The 18,717-nt window shown below is 37.1% G+C and overlaps 1 protein-coding gene across 11 annotated transcripts in view; it reads left to right on the forward strand.

Annotated features, from left to right (window-relative positions):
* LOC106034898 (uncharacterized) overlaps positions 1-18,717 on the forward strand; it is a 200,365-nt gene that overhangs the window by 21,412 nt on the left and 160,236 nt on the right. For 9 of the 11 annotated variants that reach the window (XR_010829424.1, XR_010829423.1, XM_066992453.1 and 6 more), the window contains exons 3-6: positions 2,193-2,259; positions 2,569-2,745; positions 14,038-14,124; positions 17,566-17,649. Coding sequence is in view for 8 of the 11 variants with exons in the window: in XM_066992453.1 (XP_066848554.1) it covers positions 2,193-2,259; positions 2,569-2,745; positions 14,038-14,124; positions 17,566-17,649 (415 nt within the window). In the remaining 3 variants the exon portion in view is untranslated. Of the gene's footprint in view, positions 1-2,192; positions 2,260-2,568; positions 2,746-14,037; positions 14,125-17,565; positions 17,650-18,181; positions 18,239-18,717 lie in introns of those variants that run through there. The other 2 variants (XM_066992454.1, XM_048072090.2) reach the window with 2 other exon arrangements.

Consider the following 18,717-nt stretch of genomic DNA (forward strand, 5'->3'; position numbering starts at 1 on the left):
TTCTTTGTAAATAAATAAAAATCACAACCATATTGCATCAAGTACTTAAAAATACTAATCTGCACTTAAGTGAACAAAGTGCCAAAGAACATAGATTACCGTGTCCATGCAAAACAGTTTTTGGTGCTAACTATACTGATTACAAAAGAAAACTAATAATAATAAAACCTCACAATGCATCTTTATTAGATCTTGGGTGCAAGAAGAGTACTTTTTTTTTTTGGCTTTTTTTTTTCCCTCCTTACTGTGAAAGAAGATTCGTATGTTTTACAGGCTATAATAATTGAAAGTTAACTATGACAAATACAGTCCACAATTGGTTTTGCTGGGGAAGTGTGACATGAAGAAGGAATATGTGTATACATAGAAAGTAATGCAGATCATAATTCCACTGAAGTTGCAGATGTATACTGATTTATACCAGTTGAAAATTTGTCCCAGAATATTTGTCTAGATGTTGTATTCTTTATTAATGTAAAGTTAACAGCTTTGTGTTTTGATTATATTCAGTTTAATAAGAATGATTATCATGCAACATTGTTACAAATACTGGTGGGATCTTTAAAACTGAATTAAATTGTTATGGTATGCAAGGAATACAGAAATACTTTCATATTGCAGAAGTGATATAATTCTAAAGATACTATCTGAGCTAATGTGTATTTTTGAAAGAACTTTCAGTAGCAGAAAAAATCAAAAGTATGGTGAGTTTCTGAACCTAGTGAATCCTTGTCAAAATTATCATTAACTTCATTTGTGCTGCACACAGCTTGTAAGAATTCATTCCATTGCTTTGGCATTTATTGTAGCTTCCAGAATATGTTTAGTCTGCCTTTAAAAAAAAAAAATTACCTTTAAAGAGGACAGAAATCATCATAATTTAGAGGAAGTCTACTGTTTTCAGACTAACATATATATAGATATGCGTATATATCAAGATATTAATATCTATATTAATCTGCCAGTACTATGGTTCTGTTGTTTTTGACAGATTTATTGATTGTGTCTGCTGCAAGCATGATTTTTTACTGGAAATTGACACCCACAATCAAATGGAAAAGATGGATTCTTTAAAAATTGCATTTTTTCAATGATTCTTGTAATTAATCCTTTTGTATTGACAGTTTCCAGGAACTATGTTGCCAGGAGTGGTCTTTCTCACCAGACAATTAAGCAACTGGCTTAAAAAAAAAAAAAAAAAAAAAGCTCATTTCAGGAACTGCCATGTGACATTAGAAAAATAAATGGGTCTGAACTGTTTTCTTGCTTTGATTTTGGCTTTGATTAATATTCCCAGATGTGCTTTGTTTTAGATAATCTTTGCCTGCTATGACTGCTAGCGTCCATTTCAGGGATCTGTAGCTACACAGGAGCCCACATGCAAGTCTTTCTAGTGCTGTGCAAGGCATTATACCAAGATGGAATTTAGCACTTGGGCCATCCTGCTGTTACTAATGTGACCATGTTTCTTCTGGGCCTTGCTTCCCTACGGGAATTGGAACTTGTCAGAGTTGAGCTCCTCCAAGATCTCTCATTGTTTGTTTTCACTGCAGCTGTTGTTGGCATGTCTCTAATTCTAAATTAACTTTTCATTGTTGTAATGAATCCTGCCTCCTCTCTCCCCGGACTGTGATCTCTTTTGTGACATCTGGATGTAAATTATTTGTGTTTGATTTTATTTTATCCTCTCATACGAGAGGGTAGAGCTCGTTCATTTTTTTCTGCCCTGTGATGAACAAATAAACTGGTTATGTAAGTGGCCCTAGGAAATGCAGAAGGAGGGATGTCAGAGAAGCCTTTCTGTAAATATGCTGCGTAACCAAACTTTTCTAAATGAAGCACTGAAGTTCTGCAAGTGAAATCAAGCAGTTGCTGCTGAATGCATGCTGTAAAGACAAGCCTTATAATGTTTTTCATTTGTTGAGGTTTCTTTGCATTAATTAAAATTGTTAAAAACACACACATACAAGTATTTTAATGTGACCTTCATTTGGCATTTATTTTAACTTTTCTTCTATTTTATTTAATTCTTCGACATCTGTTGTTCAATTAGTGTTTGACCCCTTTAGCAGAGATGTAAATTAAATGACATTTCAATGCCATCCCATATTTAAAATACTGTGTTAGTTGTGGATCATAAAGGATGATCTTCGTTCTTTAGCTAATTTATTCATTTAACAATTTCCCTCCAGAAGTTCCAGCAGAAGGCTCTGAAGCAAACTAAGCAGAAGAAATCCAAGTCGGCTGAATTTCTGATGGGTGAGCCTTGCTTGATGAGTTATTGCTCATAATTTGTGTAAGGATTAATTAACTAATTACAGACAAATGGCTGTGGGCGAAATTTTGCTCTTGCTTGTCAGGGTGCAATTTGTAATTATTTTAATCATTTATTCTTTTTTTTTTTCTTTTTTTTTTTAAGAGTTAATTTTAACCTAATTCTGTTTTGGCGACATTTGAGGACGATACACTTGAGTCTTTCAGCAAAGGAATTACTAGAAGGAATTTTCTGCTTGTCATTGAAATACACTTTGCTATAATGTGCTCTTCTGACCTCCTTGTTTTCTGTAGTAAAAGAAGAGAAAGCAGCAACAGAAGGCATTGAAAATCCAGCTTTTAACATCAGCAGCACAGATCTTTCAGCATATCAGACTTCTGAAGAGGAAGTTATTAGACATGACAAGCTGCATAGCACCCTTGCAGCTCACCAACAAAATCTGAGGCTGCAAGCCCATGCTGAACCAAGAGGTGAGGCATCAAACTGGATTACCCTCAAACGGAGTGACAGTGGTTGCGTTCCTCCTCTAACCTGCATGCTCCGCCGGGCGTTCCTGTCCTCACATGTCCAAACAACCACCCCTGAAAGCCCAAAATACTGCTGAAAACATCAGGTGACCACATGTTTTAAGGACCTGTGTTCTGTCTTCATGCTCAACTGGCTACCCTTAATGGGGGGATGCAGGTTGTATGGTGCTCCCTGCCAGCAGTCGGGAGTGCAGGGAGACAGTTCTTTTTGCAGCACATCCTGTTAATTTGTACCAGGTTGGATTTTGGATGCACTGCAGCACACAGATGCTACTCCCTTGCTGGCTCCCAAGCACTGAATAGTTTTAAACAGCTTACAGATCCATGATTGATTGTTGTCCTCAGATCTCCCATATGCCCTCAGTCAATCAGCATATTGCCTCTGCTTCATTATATTTTTTCAGCCACTTGTGCTTAGATATTTTTCGCAGAGAGTCCTGCTCACACAGCTTGTCCAGGGGAGTGATCGTATACAACCTGTGTCTTTTAAGCTTAGCCTTGATACAGCATCCAAAAGAGATACTACCTTGCAAAGCAATCTGTTCATCTTTTAGGCTAGTTCAAACTATAAAGATCTTCACTGATACATCACTTTTCCTATCACAGAGATTTGGTGTCTTTTAACCTACTGTTTAATTACTCCATTTTGAATTATTATTAGTACTGAATGTTATGACAAATGGTTATTTTTACTTAGTAATATGATGAGGAAAATAACTTAAGAATTTGAAGGCATATCATGAGATATATGGGGAAAATCTTAGCTAAGATTTAAAGAGCAAGAGTGCTTGAAGTCAGACTCAATCTTCCCTAAATACCCACTGAAAACACCACTGTATTGGACTGTGTGATCTCATCATCTTCAAGTGGACTGTGAATATGTAAATGAATATGTAAATGTGCATCCAAAGCCCAAATTCTGCAAAGGAACCAGAGTAAATGATATGGCTTTGAAATGTCCTGCTCACCTAGCATTTCCCATTACACTCCCAATCAGTGATGCTCCTTGCTGAGTACCTTTGAGTAGCCAGCCCAGGTATTTAAATACATAAGTACAGGCTCGTGAGCTGAACTTTAGGCATTTGCTTTTAAAACTCTGAACTTTGTTGTGTTAAGATTTTTCCTCACAGGACTGGAGAGCCCATGGCTTCTGATGGCTTCTTGCAAAATTAGGTTTGGCTTTCCATTTAGCCATCATGTGACTACATAGTGCCACATGGAGCAGAAATTCTCTGTCTTTCCTTTGCAGCCTGTCAGAACAGTGATTAAGCAGACAAAGGGATTGATTGTTTTTTAATGAAATATTCTATCTGGCAAAAATGAAGTTGGGCTCACTGGAGACTATCCATGCTTTCAGTCACTTCTTTAGAAATTCATGAATAATTCCTTCAAGAAAGGAACATATTTATTTATTTTTTTAAACCTGAAATGTGTTCTTAAATATTTTTGATTTTTCATCCACAGTAGCATTTTGTTTAACAAAACAAACAAACAAACAAACAAAAAAACCCTAACTGAACATAATATTTGTGAAAGGAGCAGAAATGTTACATTTTGCCTGGAATGCAACACGTTAATATTCAGCTAAGTGTTATCATAGTGAAAAGAGTTGATTTTTTTCCCCCAGCACTGTCTATCCCTCCTCAGCCTTCTGTTCATCCAGTTAACCAAAAGACCAGTTATTCACATAGCTCTGCCTCTAAGTCACGCAGCTATTAAAAAAAATAATCATCCATTTATGCCATCATAAAAAAGTCTAGATTGGAAGAGACCTCTAGAGATCATCTGGTCCAACCTTGCATTAAATTATTCTTAGTCTAACTTATGTCAGGACTTGTTTGGCAGTCACAGGGGCCAGTTCAAACTTATCAAGGACTGCTAATAAAACAACAGCTTCAAGCCTGTTCAGAAACCTGAAAAAAATTGAGCTAAACCTTCTGGTACCTCCTGAGCTAATTTTCCCCATCCCCAATTGTAATAATACTTCATTAAAGAGGGAAAGGGAAAAGCCGACTACATAGATGTAGCATCACATGATTGTAGTAGTAACTGATAGTATTTCACAGTCTGAAGTGAAGACTAGGTTATGAATAGTTTGTCCCTTCTTGCAGCAATGCCCTTCTTGTGGTTTGGGTCCACCAGAGTCCAGGGAACCAGTTCCTTCATCCTGCCTGTCTTTGCTTTGCTCCGTCCTCACAGCTGCTTCTATTTCAGCTTGCAGCTAAAATGCATGTGAAAACTACCCCCATCCTCTAGTGTGGGGCAAACTCAATCAGCTTCCCTTCTTCTGCCATTAGATCTCAGGATACACTGTGGAGTTAACAAGAGACGTTTTAAGATCAAAGTCTTTGCCCCATCTCTGCTGCTTCCCAGGAGGCAAGGCTTAACCCCACACTGGAAGCTCCTGCCCTAGGTGAGGGTTGACACATGTACAGGCAAGGCTTGTTACCTCAAACTTTATGCCTGTAAAGTGACAGCCTTTTCTCCACTTCATGCTAGGCTTCCTTACCTTAAGGGAAATGCTTGACAAACACAACAACACAGCCTGTGTAAAATAAATATATTTCACCCCCTTCTACTGTTTCCATTCATTTTTTCTCCACTTTTCTTCCCTAGATGCCAATAAAATACACATCCTTTTAGGATTTCCTCCCCTCCACAACCACCAAGTTCTCCTTTAGCTCTCAGACACCAGGCTGAGATTAGGTCACTTACTCAGCGTGGAATAGCAACTCTAAAGCTTGGTGTTAAACTGCAGAATGCAAAAGCAGTTGTAACCTTAAGCACAATTATTTAGTCACAGCATTTAGCAGATTAAAGGTTCAACACACTATATAAACAGGCTGGATTTTCAGGCTATGTACTTGGAGGCAGGGCATGAGATGACATTGCCTTTCCATTGTCTTTCCACCCATCACTTGTGTCCTCAGAGGCAGCAAATAATAGCTACAGAGCTTCTATCATTTCCTTCATCTTGCAAAAGTGTCATAGCCCATTCCTCTGCCAGCAATTGATGGAGGGAAGTGTTCTCTAGAAAAATCTCCACCTGCTTTTGAGTTGTCTTTTCACTCACTTCCATGTTAAGGATACTGCAAGGAAGTGTGAATATTCAGCTCTGTGTTTGAGGCAGCCTGAAAACATGTTCCTGGAATTTGGCACACTGTGCAGAATACATAGACTTTTTAGGGATGAAACAGCCCATCATATTGCAGCTTGCTTGCATCTGGCCCCTAAATATCTTCATTCACAGGTGTGTTTGAGCTATATTGACTTTTACATTTCCTTTCCTCAGATAACAGTAGATTATCTGAAAATGAGAGTTTGTGAACTGATTTTTGCCTTTGATAACTGTGAAAAAAATACTGAAAAGATTTAATTAGAGGCTTTTTCACCTTTCAAAACAGATTGGTGGGGACTGCTCTAGGGACTCAAAGTGCAAGTCTCATGCTTGCTTTGCTTGTGGGGAAACTGAGGAAGAGCATGATGCAGTCACCCTGCAGGCCTGTGATGGAAATAGAAATTAAACCTCTGATCCTTCTTTCATCACTCCGTCATGCTGTTCTGTGCCTCACACAGTCATATTTTCTATGATGGGCCATATTACAAATTTTAACATCATCAGTAGACCATTATTCAGAAATAGGCTGTTGTGTAACATTCTGCTGCCTGCTTTCCATCCTTACTCTTATGTGATGAAGACCTGGTACTGCTGTTAAATATTATAGTGACCCAAGAGAGCTGGTTTACTCAGATTTATCTCCTGGTATTTATCTCCTGATAAAGCCAGCTAATTGGTTACAGTGGGTTCTACCCTATTTTGTCGTTGTGATACACTGACATTTTCTTATCACTCTTAACCATCATTTTTGTTTCTTTCTCATGAAATTAAGGTTGCCTAGCAGTGGTCTTATCTTTGCCAAACTGTGCAATTTATTTTTTTCCTGAAAATACTTGGTTTCGTTGTGACTACATCCAACCACCTCTTCATTCTCCCTTTCTCCCTTTATTCACCTCAGCAAGTATTGAATTTGCAAGAATTTTTCATATTGGCTATCCCAGTGGGAGGTCAAATAGGCAAATTTCCCTGTGAAAAAGGTTTGGGGTCAGGTCATCCAAACCTGGTGGGCACCCAAAACACATGAGCTCAGGCACGTGATATCAAGGTAAGCTCCTATTGGCTTTTCTCTTATTTCCAGAGGTGCTTAAGTCCACAACACTTGAGACAGTTCACATATGTTCAGACTGGCTTGGTAAAGTCTCTGCCCAGCAAAGATCTTCTAGCTAACTGTCGTGACAGAAGTGCCAAACTTCCAGGAATGCGCTGTATTTGGCTGAAGGTAGAACGTGAGGGCAGTTGCTCAACTTCAGCTGGATGATGTATGTCACAAGCAATCCCTTAACAAAGGGATATGTACTTAGCATTTTATCATAGGTGTGTAAAACAAATATAAATCTTTTTCAGCATTCAGATCCTTGGTTATTGTGATCAGGCTAGTGGCTTATAGCAGTTTGTACTACTCGGTGCTTGTTACAGCCACAGAGCTATACAGGTCTGGTCCAGCTAATCCTGACAAAAGTCCTATGGGATGGCACTGTTCACATTTCTACAGGACAAGTAAAATTTTCAGCCCACACATGGAGGGGGAATATACGTCACAACAAATTATACTGTGTTCTTTCTGGGGTGCCAGTTACACATGCAAACTGCAGCATCCAGACTTGGTGCTGTCTGAGCATCCTCCTATTGCATGATTTGCCTTGCGTCTGGCCCCTTCAGAGTTGGTTGTACAGAGACCTTCAGACACCGTGATACTCTGTAGCTTTTGCATATAAGATGAAAGAAAAGCTAGTTGTCTTCTGTATCCTGCATACCTGTGCAAAATCTAGAGGCAGTCTGACCTTAAGTGTTGATGATTCAAGTCGAATTGTCTCCAGATGACAAGAAGTGTTCATTTTTTCCCATCACCCCCAATACACAAATCTTTTTTCAAAACTAGATTATCTCCTAAAATCAAAAGCCCTAATTAATTCAACCATTTTATTTGCAACAAGCACTGTTAACATCTCGTATCATGCTCCAATAAATTTGCCCACAGAGATTAACAGCATTTAAAAAAGGGGGGGAAAGAAAGCTTGTTCAATTGAAGACTAAAAACTATTCTAATTAGCATAGATACAGCATGGCATTAACATGGCTATACTGTTTCTGGGAGCAAATTAGTTTTATACGCAGTGCTCTACTGCACCACCTCCTAGCTGTGGAGCTAGGCTGGATGTATCTAACATGGTGCTGTCTGCACTCTATAGGGAACATCCCACTGCAAAATAGAGCTGTTGTACTCCTTCTCAAAAGCCAAAGAAGAGAAAAGCCTTTGCTTAGGGAAGAGTTACTGCTGAAGGTAGTTCAGCTGTGGCAGGGCAAAATAGGACCTTTCCTGCTCAAGCATGTAACTGGGTGAGAACCTCAATCTACCAATATGCAGACAAAACGGACTTTGCGAAGGAGCCACGTGGGATATCAACTTGATAATAAAAATACCAGCAAGTGCATCAAAATTAGTCTGTTAAGAGAACTGGGAGCTGAGGCTTTTTGAACAGAATCTAACTGAATTCTGAAGACATATTAGATACCCACTGGAGAGACAGTAAGCACAGATGAAAAAACAGGCAACTGCTAGGAATTCATGTTTATTTGCATGTAAAGAAAATAGGAGCTTGTGACAGTGGCATTTGCATTGGTCAAAAAGATTTGCATAAAAGGTGGAACCAGAAATATGAATTAAAAATATACACTTTTTTCTGAAGCAACAACAAAGTTTATATCTAATAATTCAAGTTGTGTGTATGTGGTTCCATGCTTTCTGATTTCAACAGGGACTTGAAATGGAAATGCCAAACCCAGTATGCAGGGCATGATGGATCACCATGTATGCATAGGAATAAAAAGAGTTGTCATTGGAAGTAATTTTGCATTGAATTACACAATGTGTAATCCAATTGAAATCAGCAGAACTGCACAAGGTGTAATGTAGTGTGCAAAATGTGATCCATTGCATGCAATTTCAACAACAGGGGTACTATACCACTCATCTAAGTAATGTGCTAAAATTGAATTTGTGAAAGGTATGGGGAGAAGAATTGTGAAGAATGGATACATTTTATAATTGGGAAATACTCTTTTAGAAGGTGCCTAAATATATATTTTAAGGCTAATTTATTGTACTTGGGAATTGTTTGCTTTGTAGTAGGGCTGTAGGACCCTCAAACTTCTCACCGCTTTCTGCAGGTTCCCTCGCTGGAACCAGCTGAGCCTGCTTGCCTGGTAGCACTCTGTATCCATTTTCCCAATTGAAGTGTCATGTTAGCTAATATCATTCCTAAATGAATTCTATCATCATCCGTAAATCTTTATTCATGTCTTCAATTGGCAACATTTCCCCAGGAACAGCAGCAGGTCTCACACTGATGTTCCTTGGCACAGGACTCTCTGTTGCCTTTTTTTTTTAAAAAAAAAAAAAAGTTCTAATGCTGTATGTCTGCATAAAGATAAATGTGTTAAGTCTTCCAGGAGTGGAGTCACGGAAAGAAAGATGAGTGAGATGACTATGGTGTTTTCCAAGTGCCGGGCATGCTGCTCATGCTCGTGAGCAGCCCCTTTGCCAGTATCCTGTCAAAACTGGCAAGTGAGTTTATTCAAGACTTGCAATATAAACATCAGACACAGTTATGTGGTTTACCCATTACCTATGGTCTCTACTGAGGATAGGGAATATTACATATGATACCTTTAAAACTTTTTAAAAATTGAAAAGTCAACTGTTGATGATAGTATCTTAACAAGCTGTGTTTTCAAGATATAATCTACAGTCCAGGCTCTTGCTTCATGGTCTTGAATTTGAGGAGGCCATTAAAGCCCAATTTTTCATCGAATTCTTCCTAGTACTCATTAAAATTTGAAGTTCTGTGTAAAATTATCCACCTTCTGATGTATTTGGTAATAGTCTGCAAGGCTTTGCAGGAATCTTACTTTAGATCTGCATCTAGAATAATATAAATAATATCTATACCTATAGATAACTATTTTAGATATAAATCTGATACAGTAACTTATGTTATTCAAGCTGTTTGGTTTTTATACACGACCTAGATTGGCTTATATAAATTTCAGTAAAGGCATTTGTAATGGCCACAAGCTGAAGTGGAGATAACTCCACAGAGAATTACTGTTGTTTTGTGGATTAAATGTCAATTACTGTTATTCAAAATTATTATTATTATTATTATTTGAACTTCCTAACATTTAGATGTGAGTAAATCTAACAACACAAAATTTTGGAATTAAATCTCAAAATGTTTGCTTATAAAAGTTTCAAACTTTCCTTAATTATTTTCCAGTTTTAAATCATTTTAAAATCATTCAAGAGCTTTTAAATTCATTTTGTTTCTTCTTCACATCTTCACTCTTTAATTTTTAGAGGGGGCTTCTTTCTTATACTCTCTTATACTATACTTGATTTTGACTTATTCTTTATACCTTTTTTCTAAAAGTGCAAATGAATGAAGTGAATCAAAGAGAAATGCGGTAGACGGAACCCTTCTTTCTTTTTCCTCCTGATTTGAAGCCTTAGGTCTTGCTGGCCAAGTTGAGTTAGGCACCTCTCTTAGAGGGGATTCAGGTTTGACCCCAGGACACTGCTTCGGTTCACACAGCTGCGTATTGTTCTTGTAAATAAATCAGGAAATATGCAAATGCAGAATCTTATACTTGGGCTGCTTAAAGAGGCGTATCTGTATAGCTTCAGCATTGTGTTTCAAGTGCACTTTAGGTAAAATGGTTTCTCATACTGGAATTCATCTTTCTAAGATGCCTCCAACTTATTCAAAAGATTTTTATGAGTTTCCTTATAAACAACCCCAGTAATGTTTTGCCAAGTCATTGGTAGAGAGCTCTGTTGACCACACTGCTACCTGGAAAGGGAGAGCTGAAACTTGTTAATCTGTGTACTGTTTTATAATAAAATTTGATCTATGCAGAAATTTTTGCTTTTGTCCCAAGCATCACTCTGAAAACAAGCATCTGTGAAAGCTTACTTAAGCTTTAGTAATCAGCCACTTGGTTATTAGTAATTCCTTTATTTTTACTTTGATTAGGAGAAGCTCAACCACTCCAATGTAGTTTTGTTGTTAAACTTAAAACACAGATCAATAATACAATATGAGGGACAATGGAATAATTGTCCGTCATTGAAATTTCTTTTTGTACGCTTGATATGTTATTGGTATGGACTATCTGATTTCCTTGCAGGGTAGAAGACCTTGCAGAAATGTAACTTAGTCATGCCGTTTCTGTGGTATTCTCAAGACATAGACTGTATAATTGATTACAGACATCTTAGCTTAAAATCCATCTTAGAGTTTCGTACAGTCTTAGTAAAATATATGTAGTCCCCTGGGCTGCATCCAAGGATTACGGTAATTTTATTAGCAACTCCTCTTCCCATAATTAAACTGTATAAATTCCCACCTGGCCACTGTTGTGCCAACACCTTTGTTTCCAGTTTTATTTGAATTTATAGATTATTGTTTTGTTCTTCAGTTCTGGTTTCCTGAATCATCCATTGTGTTTTCCATAAGGTAACTTAATTCTGAGGGGGTGAATAGGGCTTCAAATTGAGTTATTGGGTTGAGTGAACATTTGGTTCAAAGAAAAGACCCATGTATCCAAAGTTCACTAGCTTTTCACGGAAGCAGATATTCAAAGTAACTTGCTGTCTGAAAGCACTAAGCTGTACATTGCTGTTCAAAATACCTGCAAGCAAGCTCTGTATTAAAATTTGCTTTACTGTGTTTATACTGTGAAGCAGAGTAATGTGAATTCCTTAGTGGACTGTTAATTTACATGTTATACACTTTCAAGTATTTCCAAAAGCAAACGTGAAATGATTAGTAATCCATTCACATGCTCACAAAATGTTATTAGTAAAATGCTTTGGGCAGTATGTTACTTTGACTAAAATTGATAATTTTGTATTTTAAATCTAAAGTAACTCCCTCTACCCCCTACATACCTGAGGACCAGCCGAGTCCAGAGCTGCATATCCTACCTGGAACTGTGTGGTTCAGTTCTCAGGGTATGTTGAGCTGGGAGGAAAAACAAAACAAAACAACAACAAAAAAGCAACTGGACAACAGCAGTGATCTAAGGTTTGCAGAGATTACTTCTCTTCAGAAAGCCTCTCTGCAAGTCTTCTGTGGTGTTCTGTATTTCAAAATGGCTTGTTCTCTTTAAAATCATCATAAGGAGGTGATTCTGACATTTACTATTCATTCTACCTATGTGGGTTTTAAAGCATGTACATTGCTATGGAGAGATCAAACCTGGTAGTTCTTTTTACTTCTGCACAGTTTAGTGTCTCCAGTTGTGTGCAGTTCTCACAGAGCTGCAGCCATGGATGAAGTGTTTCGTACTCACTTCTAAGAATTTTTTTTTTTTAAAGAGGACCAAAGAGCAATCTGTTTAATGTTTTTTGTCAATGTATCTCTTTTTAGAATAATGTTTTCCATGCCTTGTAGACTCAAATATAACATGACACTTCCTCCTAAATGCCAGTTGTTCTGTCCAGAAGAGCTCTGCAAGTCTGCTCCTCAGAGTTTAATACTAAACCCAAGGGATAAAGAACACAGGATATTAAAATTCAGTAATAGCTATTGTGGTATTAAGACCATACAGAAGCCCTATGTGCTAACTGAGTATTGCTTATATGGTTGCAACATATAACTATTACATTTATAGCTATGAATTAACTGAATAAAGAGATGCATCATCATTTTCTTCTTTAGCACATTGGTGAATTATTTTAGCAACATGTGAAAGGGTGTTCATATAACATCACGGTGCTTTGTGCTAGAGAAAAACAATTATAGTGAATAAGGTAGAATGGCTCTGTTATTGCAGTACATAAGACTTTGATTACATACTGCCAAGATTCATACTAGCCTAGTAGTTGTTGACAGATAAAGTAACGAAAATGAAACTCATTTATTTTTTCTTTATTGAGACCTCAAGGTAAAGCAAATTTTCAGTTCTTGTACTTACTACATTGAAGGAACAGAGACTGACAGTCAAAATGTGCCAGTCCAGAAATATAAATTAAACCTAGTTTCATATCAAAGTTTCATTTAGTTTCTGAGAAGGAGCTGCTGTTTGGATTATTTTTGATCCTAAACCAAATATACTGTAGACTACTATAGTGTGTCTTGGATGAATTAACCCCCTCACACATTTAGTTCTTATGTATTTTCTAGGATATAGATTTGTGCCTGCTCAAGCAATTTTACAATTTGTTATACACTTAACTATTTTATTTTTTCCTCTGTTTAATAATAATTTACTGTGTTTGCAAATTCAATTAATGTAAGAGTGGTTTTAATACAGTAGCACTTTTTCTGAAGGAAGGACATATTTTGAGAGAAAAAAACTCTCCCCTATCCCCCTTGTGCAAAAAGATTTCTTCGGGCTGATGGTACTTGGAGTTCCTCCAGGCAGCTAGATGCTGCATTATTCCTTGATAAGTCTAACAAATGACTTTTTTTTTTTTTTGTGAACTTGATTAGTTTCTGAAGAACAGATACAACTAGCTGTTGAAATGGAAAGTGCTGAAATGAGTGTTTTTATCCCATCAAAATCTTGGATTAGCTACCTAGCCCAACTGAATATAACTGCTGTTCAGATTAATGAGGCAGTATTCTAGTATCTCCTCTGTAATTAAACACTTTTCTGGTTGAATACAGTATTAAAGATGCACCAGACGTTGAAACCTCAGTGGTGAAATTTAAAACTGCTGAAATTGGAGGGGTCAGCTGTGAAACACAAATTTGTCTGCAGCATGGGTAATTCATTTATAAAATGTGTTTCAAGAATAATTTGGCTTATGTTGGGGATGTTGGATATTTATATTTTTTTTCTTATCATTCAGTCATTCTAAACTTGAGAATTTTTCTCATCAGTTCCCAAGTAAAAGTAACATAATGTGCACTTGTTTCCAGAACTACCTTTTCTGACCTTTCACAAGATGATAATTGCAGTACTAGTAGGCTTAGAAGACTTGTTAAAAAAATTAAGCTTATAAAGTACCAAAAAATGCCCCTGTGCTTGCTGGTGTCAATTTCAAAATTAACATTTTGGTTCATGTGCTTCTAATAATCATTGACCCTTACTTCATGTGCTTTCCACAGGAAATGAATACAGCAGAAATTACTTTGACCTGCTGATGGATGAGGAAATAAACCCAAGGCAGTGTGGGATGGAGGTCAGTGAAGAAGGTGAGGCAGAATTAAGTATGTAATTTTGGTGTCAGAATATTCTTTTCCATTCATGAAAATTAGGTGACAAAGATCACATATGCAGTTCCATTTAAATATTGAGGTTTACAATTTAAATGATAAGTCTTACCTGCTCTGGACATGATAGGCAGTATACATAGTCTTTGATCAAAGACAGTGATTTAATGGCTGGTAAAACTGAGGCTGTGCTATATTCACTCAGCTTATTATAGCAATAACAATGAAGCACACTCCAAGAAAACTGTCTACCCTGTGTTCTCTTTAATTAACCTACTTAGTCCAGCTTTTTTGCATCCCAAAGTCCTTGTTTGAGAACAATTTTGTCATTAAGATGAACTTCTGCTTGCCTAACAGAAGAGAAACCCCAAGATCTGTAACAGTTCTCAGCATAACAGGAGGCCTCTTTTGGTTTTCTTTTCACCAGTTTAGCCAAGATATTTAGCTTTGTTGTCTGTGGGTACAAGGAGTAGGAGGGCATGACTCTGCGGTACTGGGAGAACAGAAGTTATGCATAGGTATGAGAGAGATTAACCAGGAGGTATTGTCTTTTGCTTTGAGATGAGGAAATTCTCCTTCGCTTTTAGATAAAAAGGGTGGGAACGGGCCTGCCTGAATTTGCATGGACTTAAGTAAGAACATCGTCATGGTAATGAAGTTCTTAGCTGTGCACTGAATGTTTTGGCCCAGCTCCTGTTAAACAACTTGATAGCACGCAAGACTGTTTTCCACATTTTTACCTTCCTGGCCATTCACTTTTTCAAACCTTGTGATTATTTCTACTGCAGAACCTCTCTAGAGACACAGTTGTAGTCAAATGTAGAAAAAAAATTGTGTAGATCTGAAAATTTGTCTACTGCAATATCTCAAAATGGTTCACTTTGGAACTCATGACATTTTTTATTTTGAGTAGATATCAAGATTTTAATTTTTGAGGCAAAAACACGTGACTGAGAAAAAAAGCAGGCTCTAGTACACATCAGTAACTTGAATTTCTGTGTACTGGTGAAAAAAAGATGATGATTTTAGGTTTATCAAGGGCAAATCACATACAACTCTAATTTCCCCATTACAACTGTAGGACAACAACATACCTTAGAAGTCAACTTCTGTCTCAGAATTTTTAAGTGAAAGAGTTTTTCTTGTCAATGCTGCTTTGGTTCATCTTATGAATATGCTTCACGAATTATGATTTGCTTCATATCCAGGGAATAATTTTTTTTTTTAATTATAATTTGGAACAAATGAAAGCTCTAAGACAGTCCATCCAGTTGTGGGTGGTGGAGGAAGAGAGTTAGGTTTAGGCACTTGCATATCAGACCAGACTTGAGGTCTTTGCATGGCTGACCTTTGGTGCTCTTCCTTTTTCTTCCCTGGCAAAACTCTCACTCAGAGGTTAGTGAAAGGCCTTTTTATTGCAAGCTTGTTAGGGATGGTGCTGGCCTCAGGCTGGCTGTGCTGAGATCTGCAGAACAGCTAGAGCAATTAAAATGCTGTAGTGACCAACACCTCTGCCAAAAGCAATGGTAGGTTGCAGGTTGGATGGAAGCATTTCTTTGAGAGAAATAATGCATACCTGCATGTCACAAATGTGACATTCCATTACAGAAATTAATAATTTTATTGGCCTCTTCGTCTTTTTCTTAGATTACCTCCCCACCTTTCTCTTAATATTTGAAGCTGTAGTATGCTGTGGAGAATTCTGTTCTTTCTACTTATTTACATTTTCTTATCTTCTGTGAGTCATGTTTTGCCTAGAACCTTTTGGACTACATGTTGAAGGCAAGACACTGCAGTTTTAGGTGAATTTTTCTTTGCTTTCTCTTGTATAGTCCATTTTGGAACCAGGCAGAAAAACAGAATGGTTCTCAGAAACACAACAGAGCTTCACTAGAGTTTATCTAAAGACCTAAAATACCTAGCTATTTGAAGTGTTTGTGTGTAATATCTTTTTTCCTGGAATAATATCTTTTACAAAATGTAGAATTCCCCATGGTTTCCTCCTGAATTTTGTAGTATAACTAAATCAAAATGGAGCCAGTGAAGTTAGTGTGGGGGCGTCATAATGTGAGTTTCACGGTCTTTCCGTGAATTTGTCCATCCCTTAATCTGATGCCAGACATCTCAACAACTAATTATCCCATATACTCACAAATGGTTCTATGCCTGGTTTCTGTCTTTTCCTTGTAGAAGTGTTAAATAAGTGGAACTGCATTTGTTTGTATTGGACAGAGTTAAAAAAGAACAGTCAGAACTGTAATCTCGTCCTGGATGGTCATCCTCTGATTGGAGACCACATGCAATCACCTTCTCTTTCCATCTAGCCATAAGTGGCCACTAACAAGAGACAGAAGCAGAACAAGATGAAGAATTCTGTGCACACTTTAGAGTTACATACCTCTTATGACTAAACCAAGTCAGAACCAAAGAGAATAGCCAGTAAAAAACAAATCTTCAGACACTAACTATATTGTACAATGTTAAATATAATTTCAGTGAGTTCATAGGGGATTCTTTAATTGGTTGTTCTGTCAAAATTGAGATATTAGCAATTATCTTTTCTATACTTGATAAATAAAGCTCATTCTGGAAATTTGAGTTGATAATGCCCTGAGAAAAAACAACCCCCCATTATGGATTTTTCTTTCCTCCTCTACCCTCAAGGGAACATTTCATTTAAAAAGAGTCACTCTATGTCATTTGTAGGTAAAAAGTTCGCCTACCTTAGGTACACTTCTTTAGTCTTCTACCAGCCTACTTTCACTGATGACTTAGAAAGCCAGAGTCTGGGTGACATGGAGAGAAGAGTCTCAGCTGGTCATTTCTCTCTTAAATATAGATATTTGAAGTGATTTTAGGTCTCATGGAAAAAGGTACATATGTGTGTGTGACCCTTGCTCTGTTTAAAAATCTGTAGATGTTATTGGGAATTTGAACGACAGACCTGCAGCATATTGTAATGCCATAGCATATTGTAATGTCTTCTCACACTAGATAAAATGTTATCTTTATGGACAGCAAGGTAAAATTTTTAATAAATATCCAAAATCATATTAGAGAAGAAATGAGGCACTTTGATTTTTATTATGAGTCAAATAGAATTCATCTGGCAATTTGAATATAAATAGTAATTTCAACTAGTTTATTAGCAGAATTAGAAAACCGGTTTCAGTACGGACCAAGATATAATATTGATCACCCTGGAAAAGTGCGCAATTAAATATTTTTTATTTTAAACTCTGTCATAATTCAGAAGAAAATGACAGCTCTGCAATGAAGCTATCATTATAAAAACTAATCTTTGTGTTTCAAAGGGTTTCTTTTGTATTTGTATGTTTATTTATAGTTCAAAATAACATTCCATGAAATACTACTAGAAGAAACAAAGAAACAATAGATATCTTACTTTTTTTTCCCAAAAAGATCCTGTGAAATTTGAGGAGCAAATCCTATATGGTAAACTGATGAATTTTCTAGAGGAAGAAAGCGAGATGGTGGACTCCCAAGGTAAATAACAAAACCATTTGCATAAAGGAAGACAAAACTCTCTTGTGTCTGGATGTGGGGAGGAGAGTGGGTAATCCATCCCCTTGAACTCAGAAGCAAAAAGGATATTGATTTTAATGCGAGCCTGTAAAACCTTTTCCCCCAAATGTTTTCATTTTGAGTTGCATTTATGTGGTTTTTAAGCGTAACTTCAGTGGCATGCTTTCTTTAGACTGCTTCACTGTATGTTGAATTCCACCCAAACAAATGAAGATTGGAAAAGTCCTTGCTTATGTACTTAACGCTAGAAATCTAAGTCCTTATTTAAGCATCCATAAATGGGTGGTCTATTTGTCAGATGTACTGGTCATGTCATACAGTATTTGAGGTTATCTTCACAAGGATTTACACTAACAGATAAGTTAGTCTTTTTGTGGCTTTGTGAGAAATACCAAATGGATGTTCCATCTACAGTAGAAACAATAAAGAGTAAGAGAAAATATTTATTTACCTCCAGACAACATCTTTACTTTGGCTGTACTTATTTTTGCAGCCATTTTTAACATCCACTTGATTCATGAAAGTGCTACCACCACAGCCTTTACAGAAGGTACGTGCCTGCTGTTCTCCTAGGCTTCATCCTAGAATAAGAGATGTGTAAACAATCCTCAGCTCATGGCCACCCTTTTGTTTTTGGGTATTCCCCTCAGTCTGTCCTCTCCCCACCCACCCCAACCCTGTTTCCAGTCTTTTGTGCAAAATTATTTTCTGTTCTTTGTACTGTATGGGGCTTCTAGTCATATTTTATTTTCTCAGCACTTACTCTGTCAGAGGGACAGAACAAGCTGTTGGCTACAGCACTGGAGCTCCAGGAGCTGCAACATATTTCTTGACAATTGAGCTTGTAAGCAACTTTGTTCTAGAAGAGCTAAAGGATTTCATTGGCCTGGGGTTGCGAAATCCCTTGAGCTGGCACTGGTCATATCAGTAACATCTTTGAAACCTATTTTGTCTTATTTTAAATGCAAGGAAAAGAAAGTACAAGCATAGCTAAATTCATGCAGATAGTTTAAGCAAAAAGCTTTAACA

Source organism: Anser cygnoides, chromosome 2 (genome assembly GCF_040182565.1).
Source record: "Anser cygnoides isolate HZ-2024a breed goose chromosome 2, Taihu_goose_T2T_genome, whole genome shotgun sequence".
Lineage (NCBI taxonomy): Eukaryota > Metazoa > Chordata > Aves > Anseriformes > Anatidae > Anser > Anser cygnoides.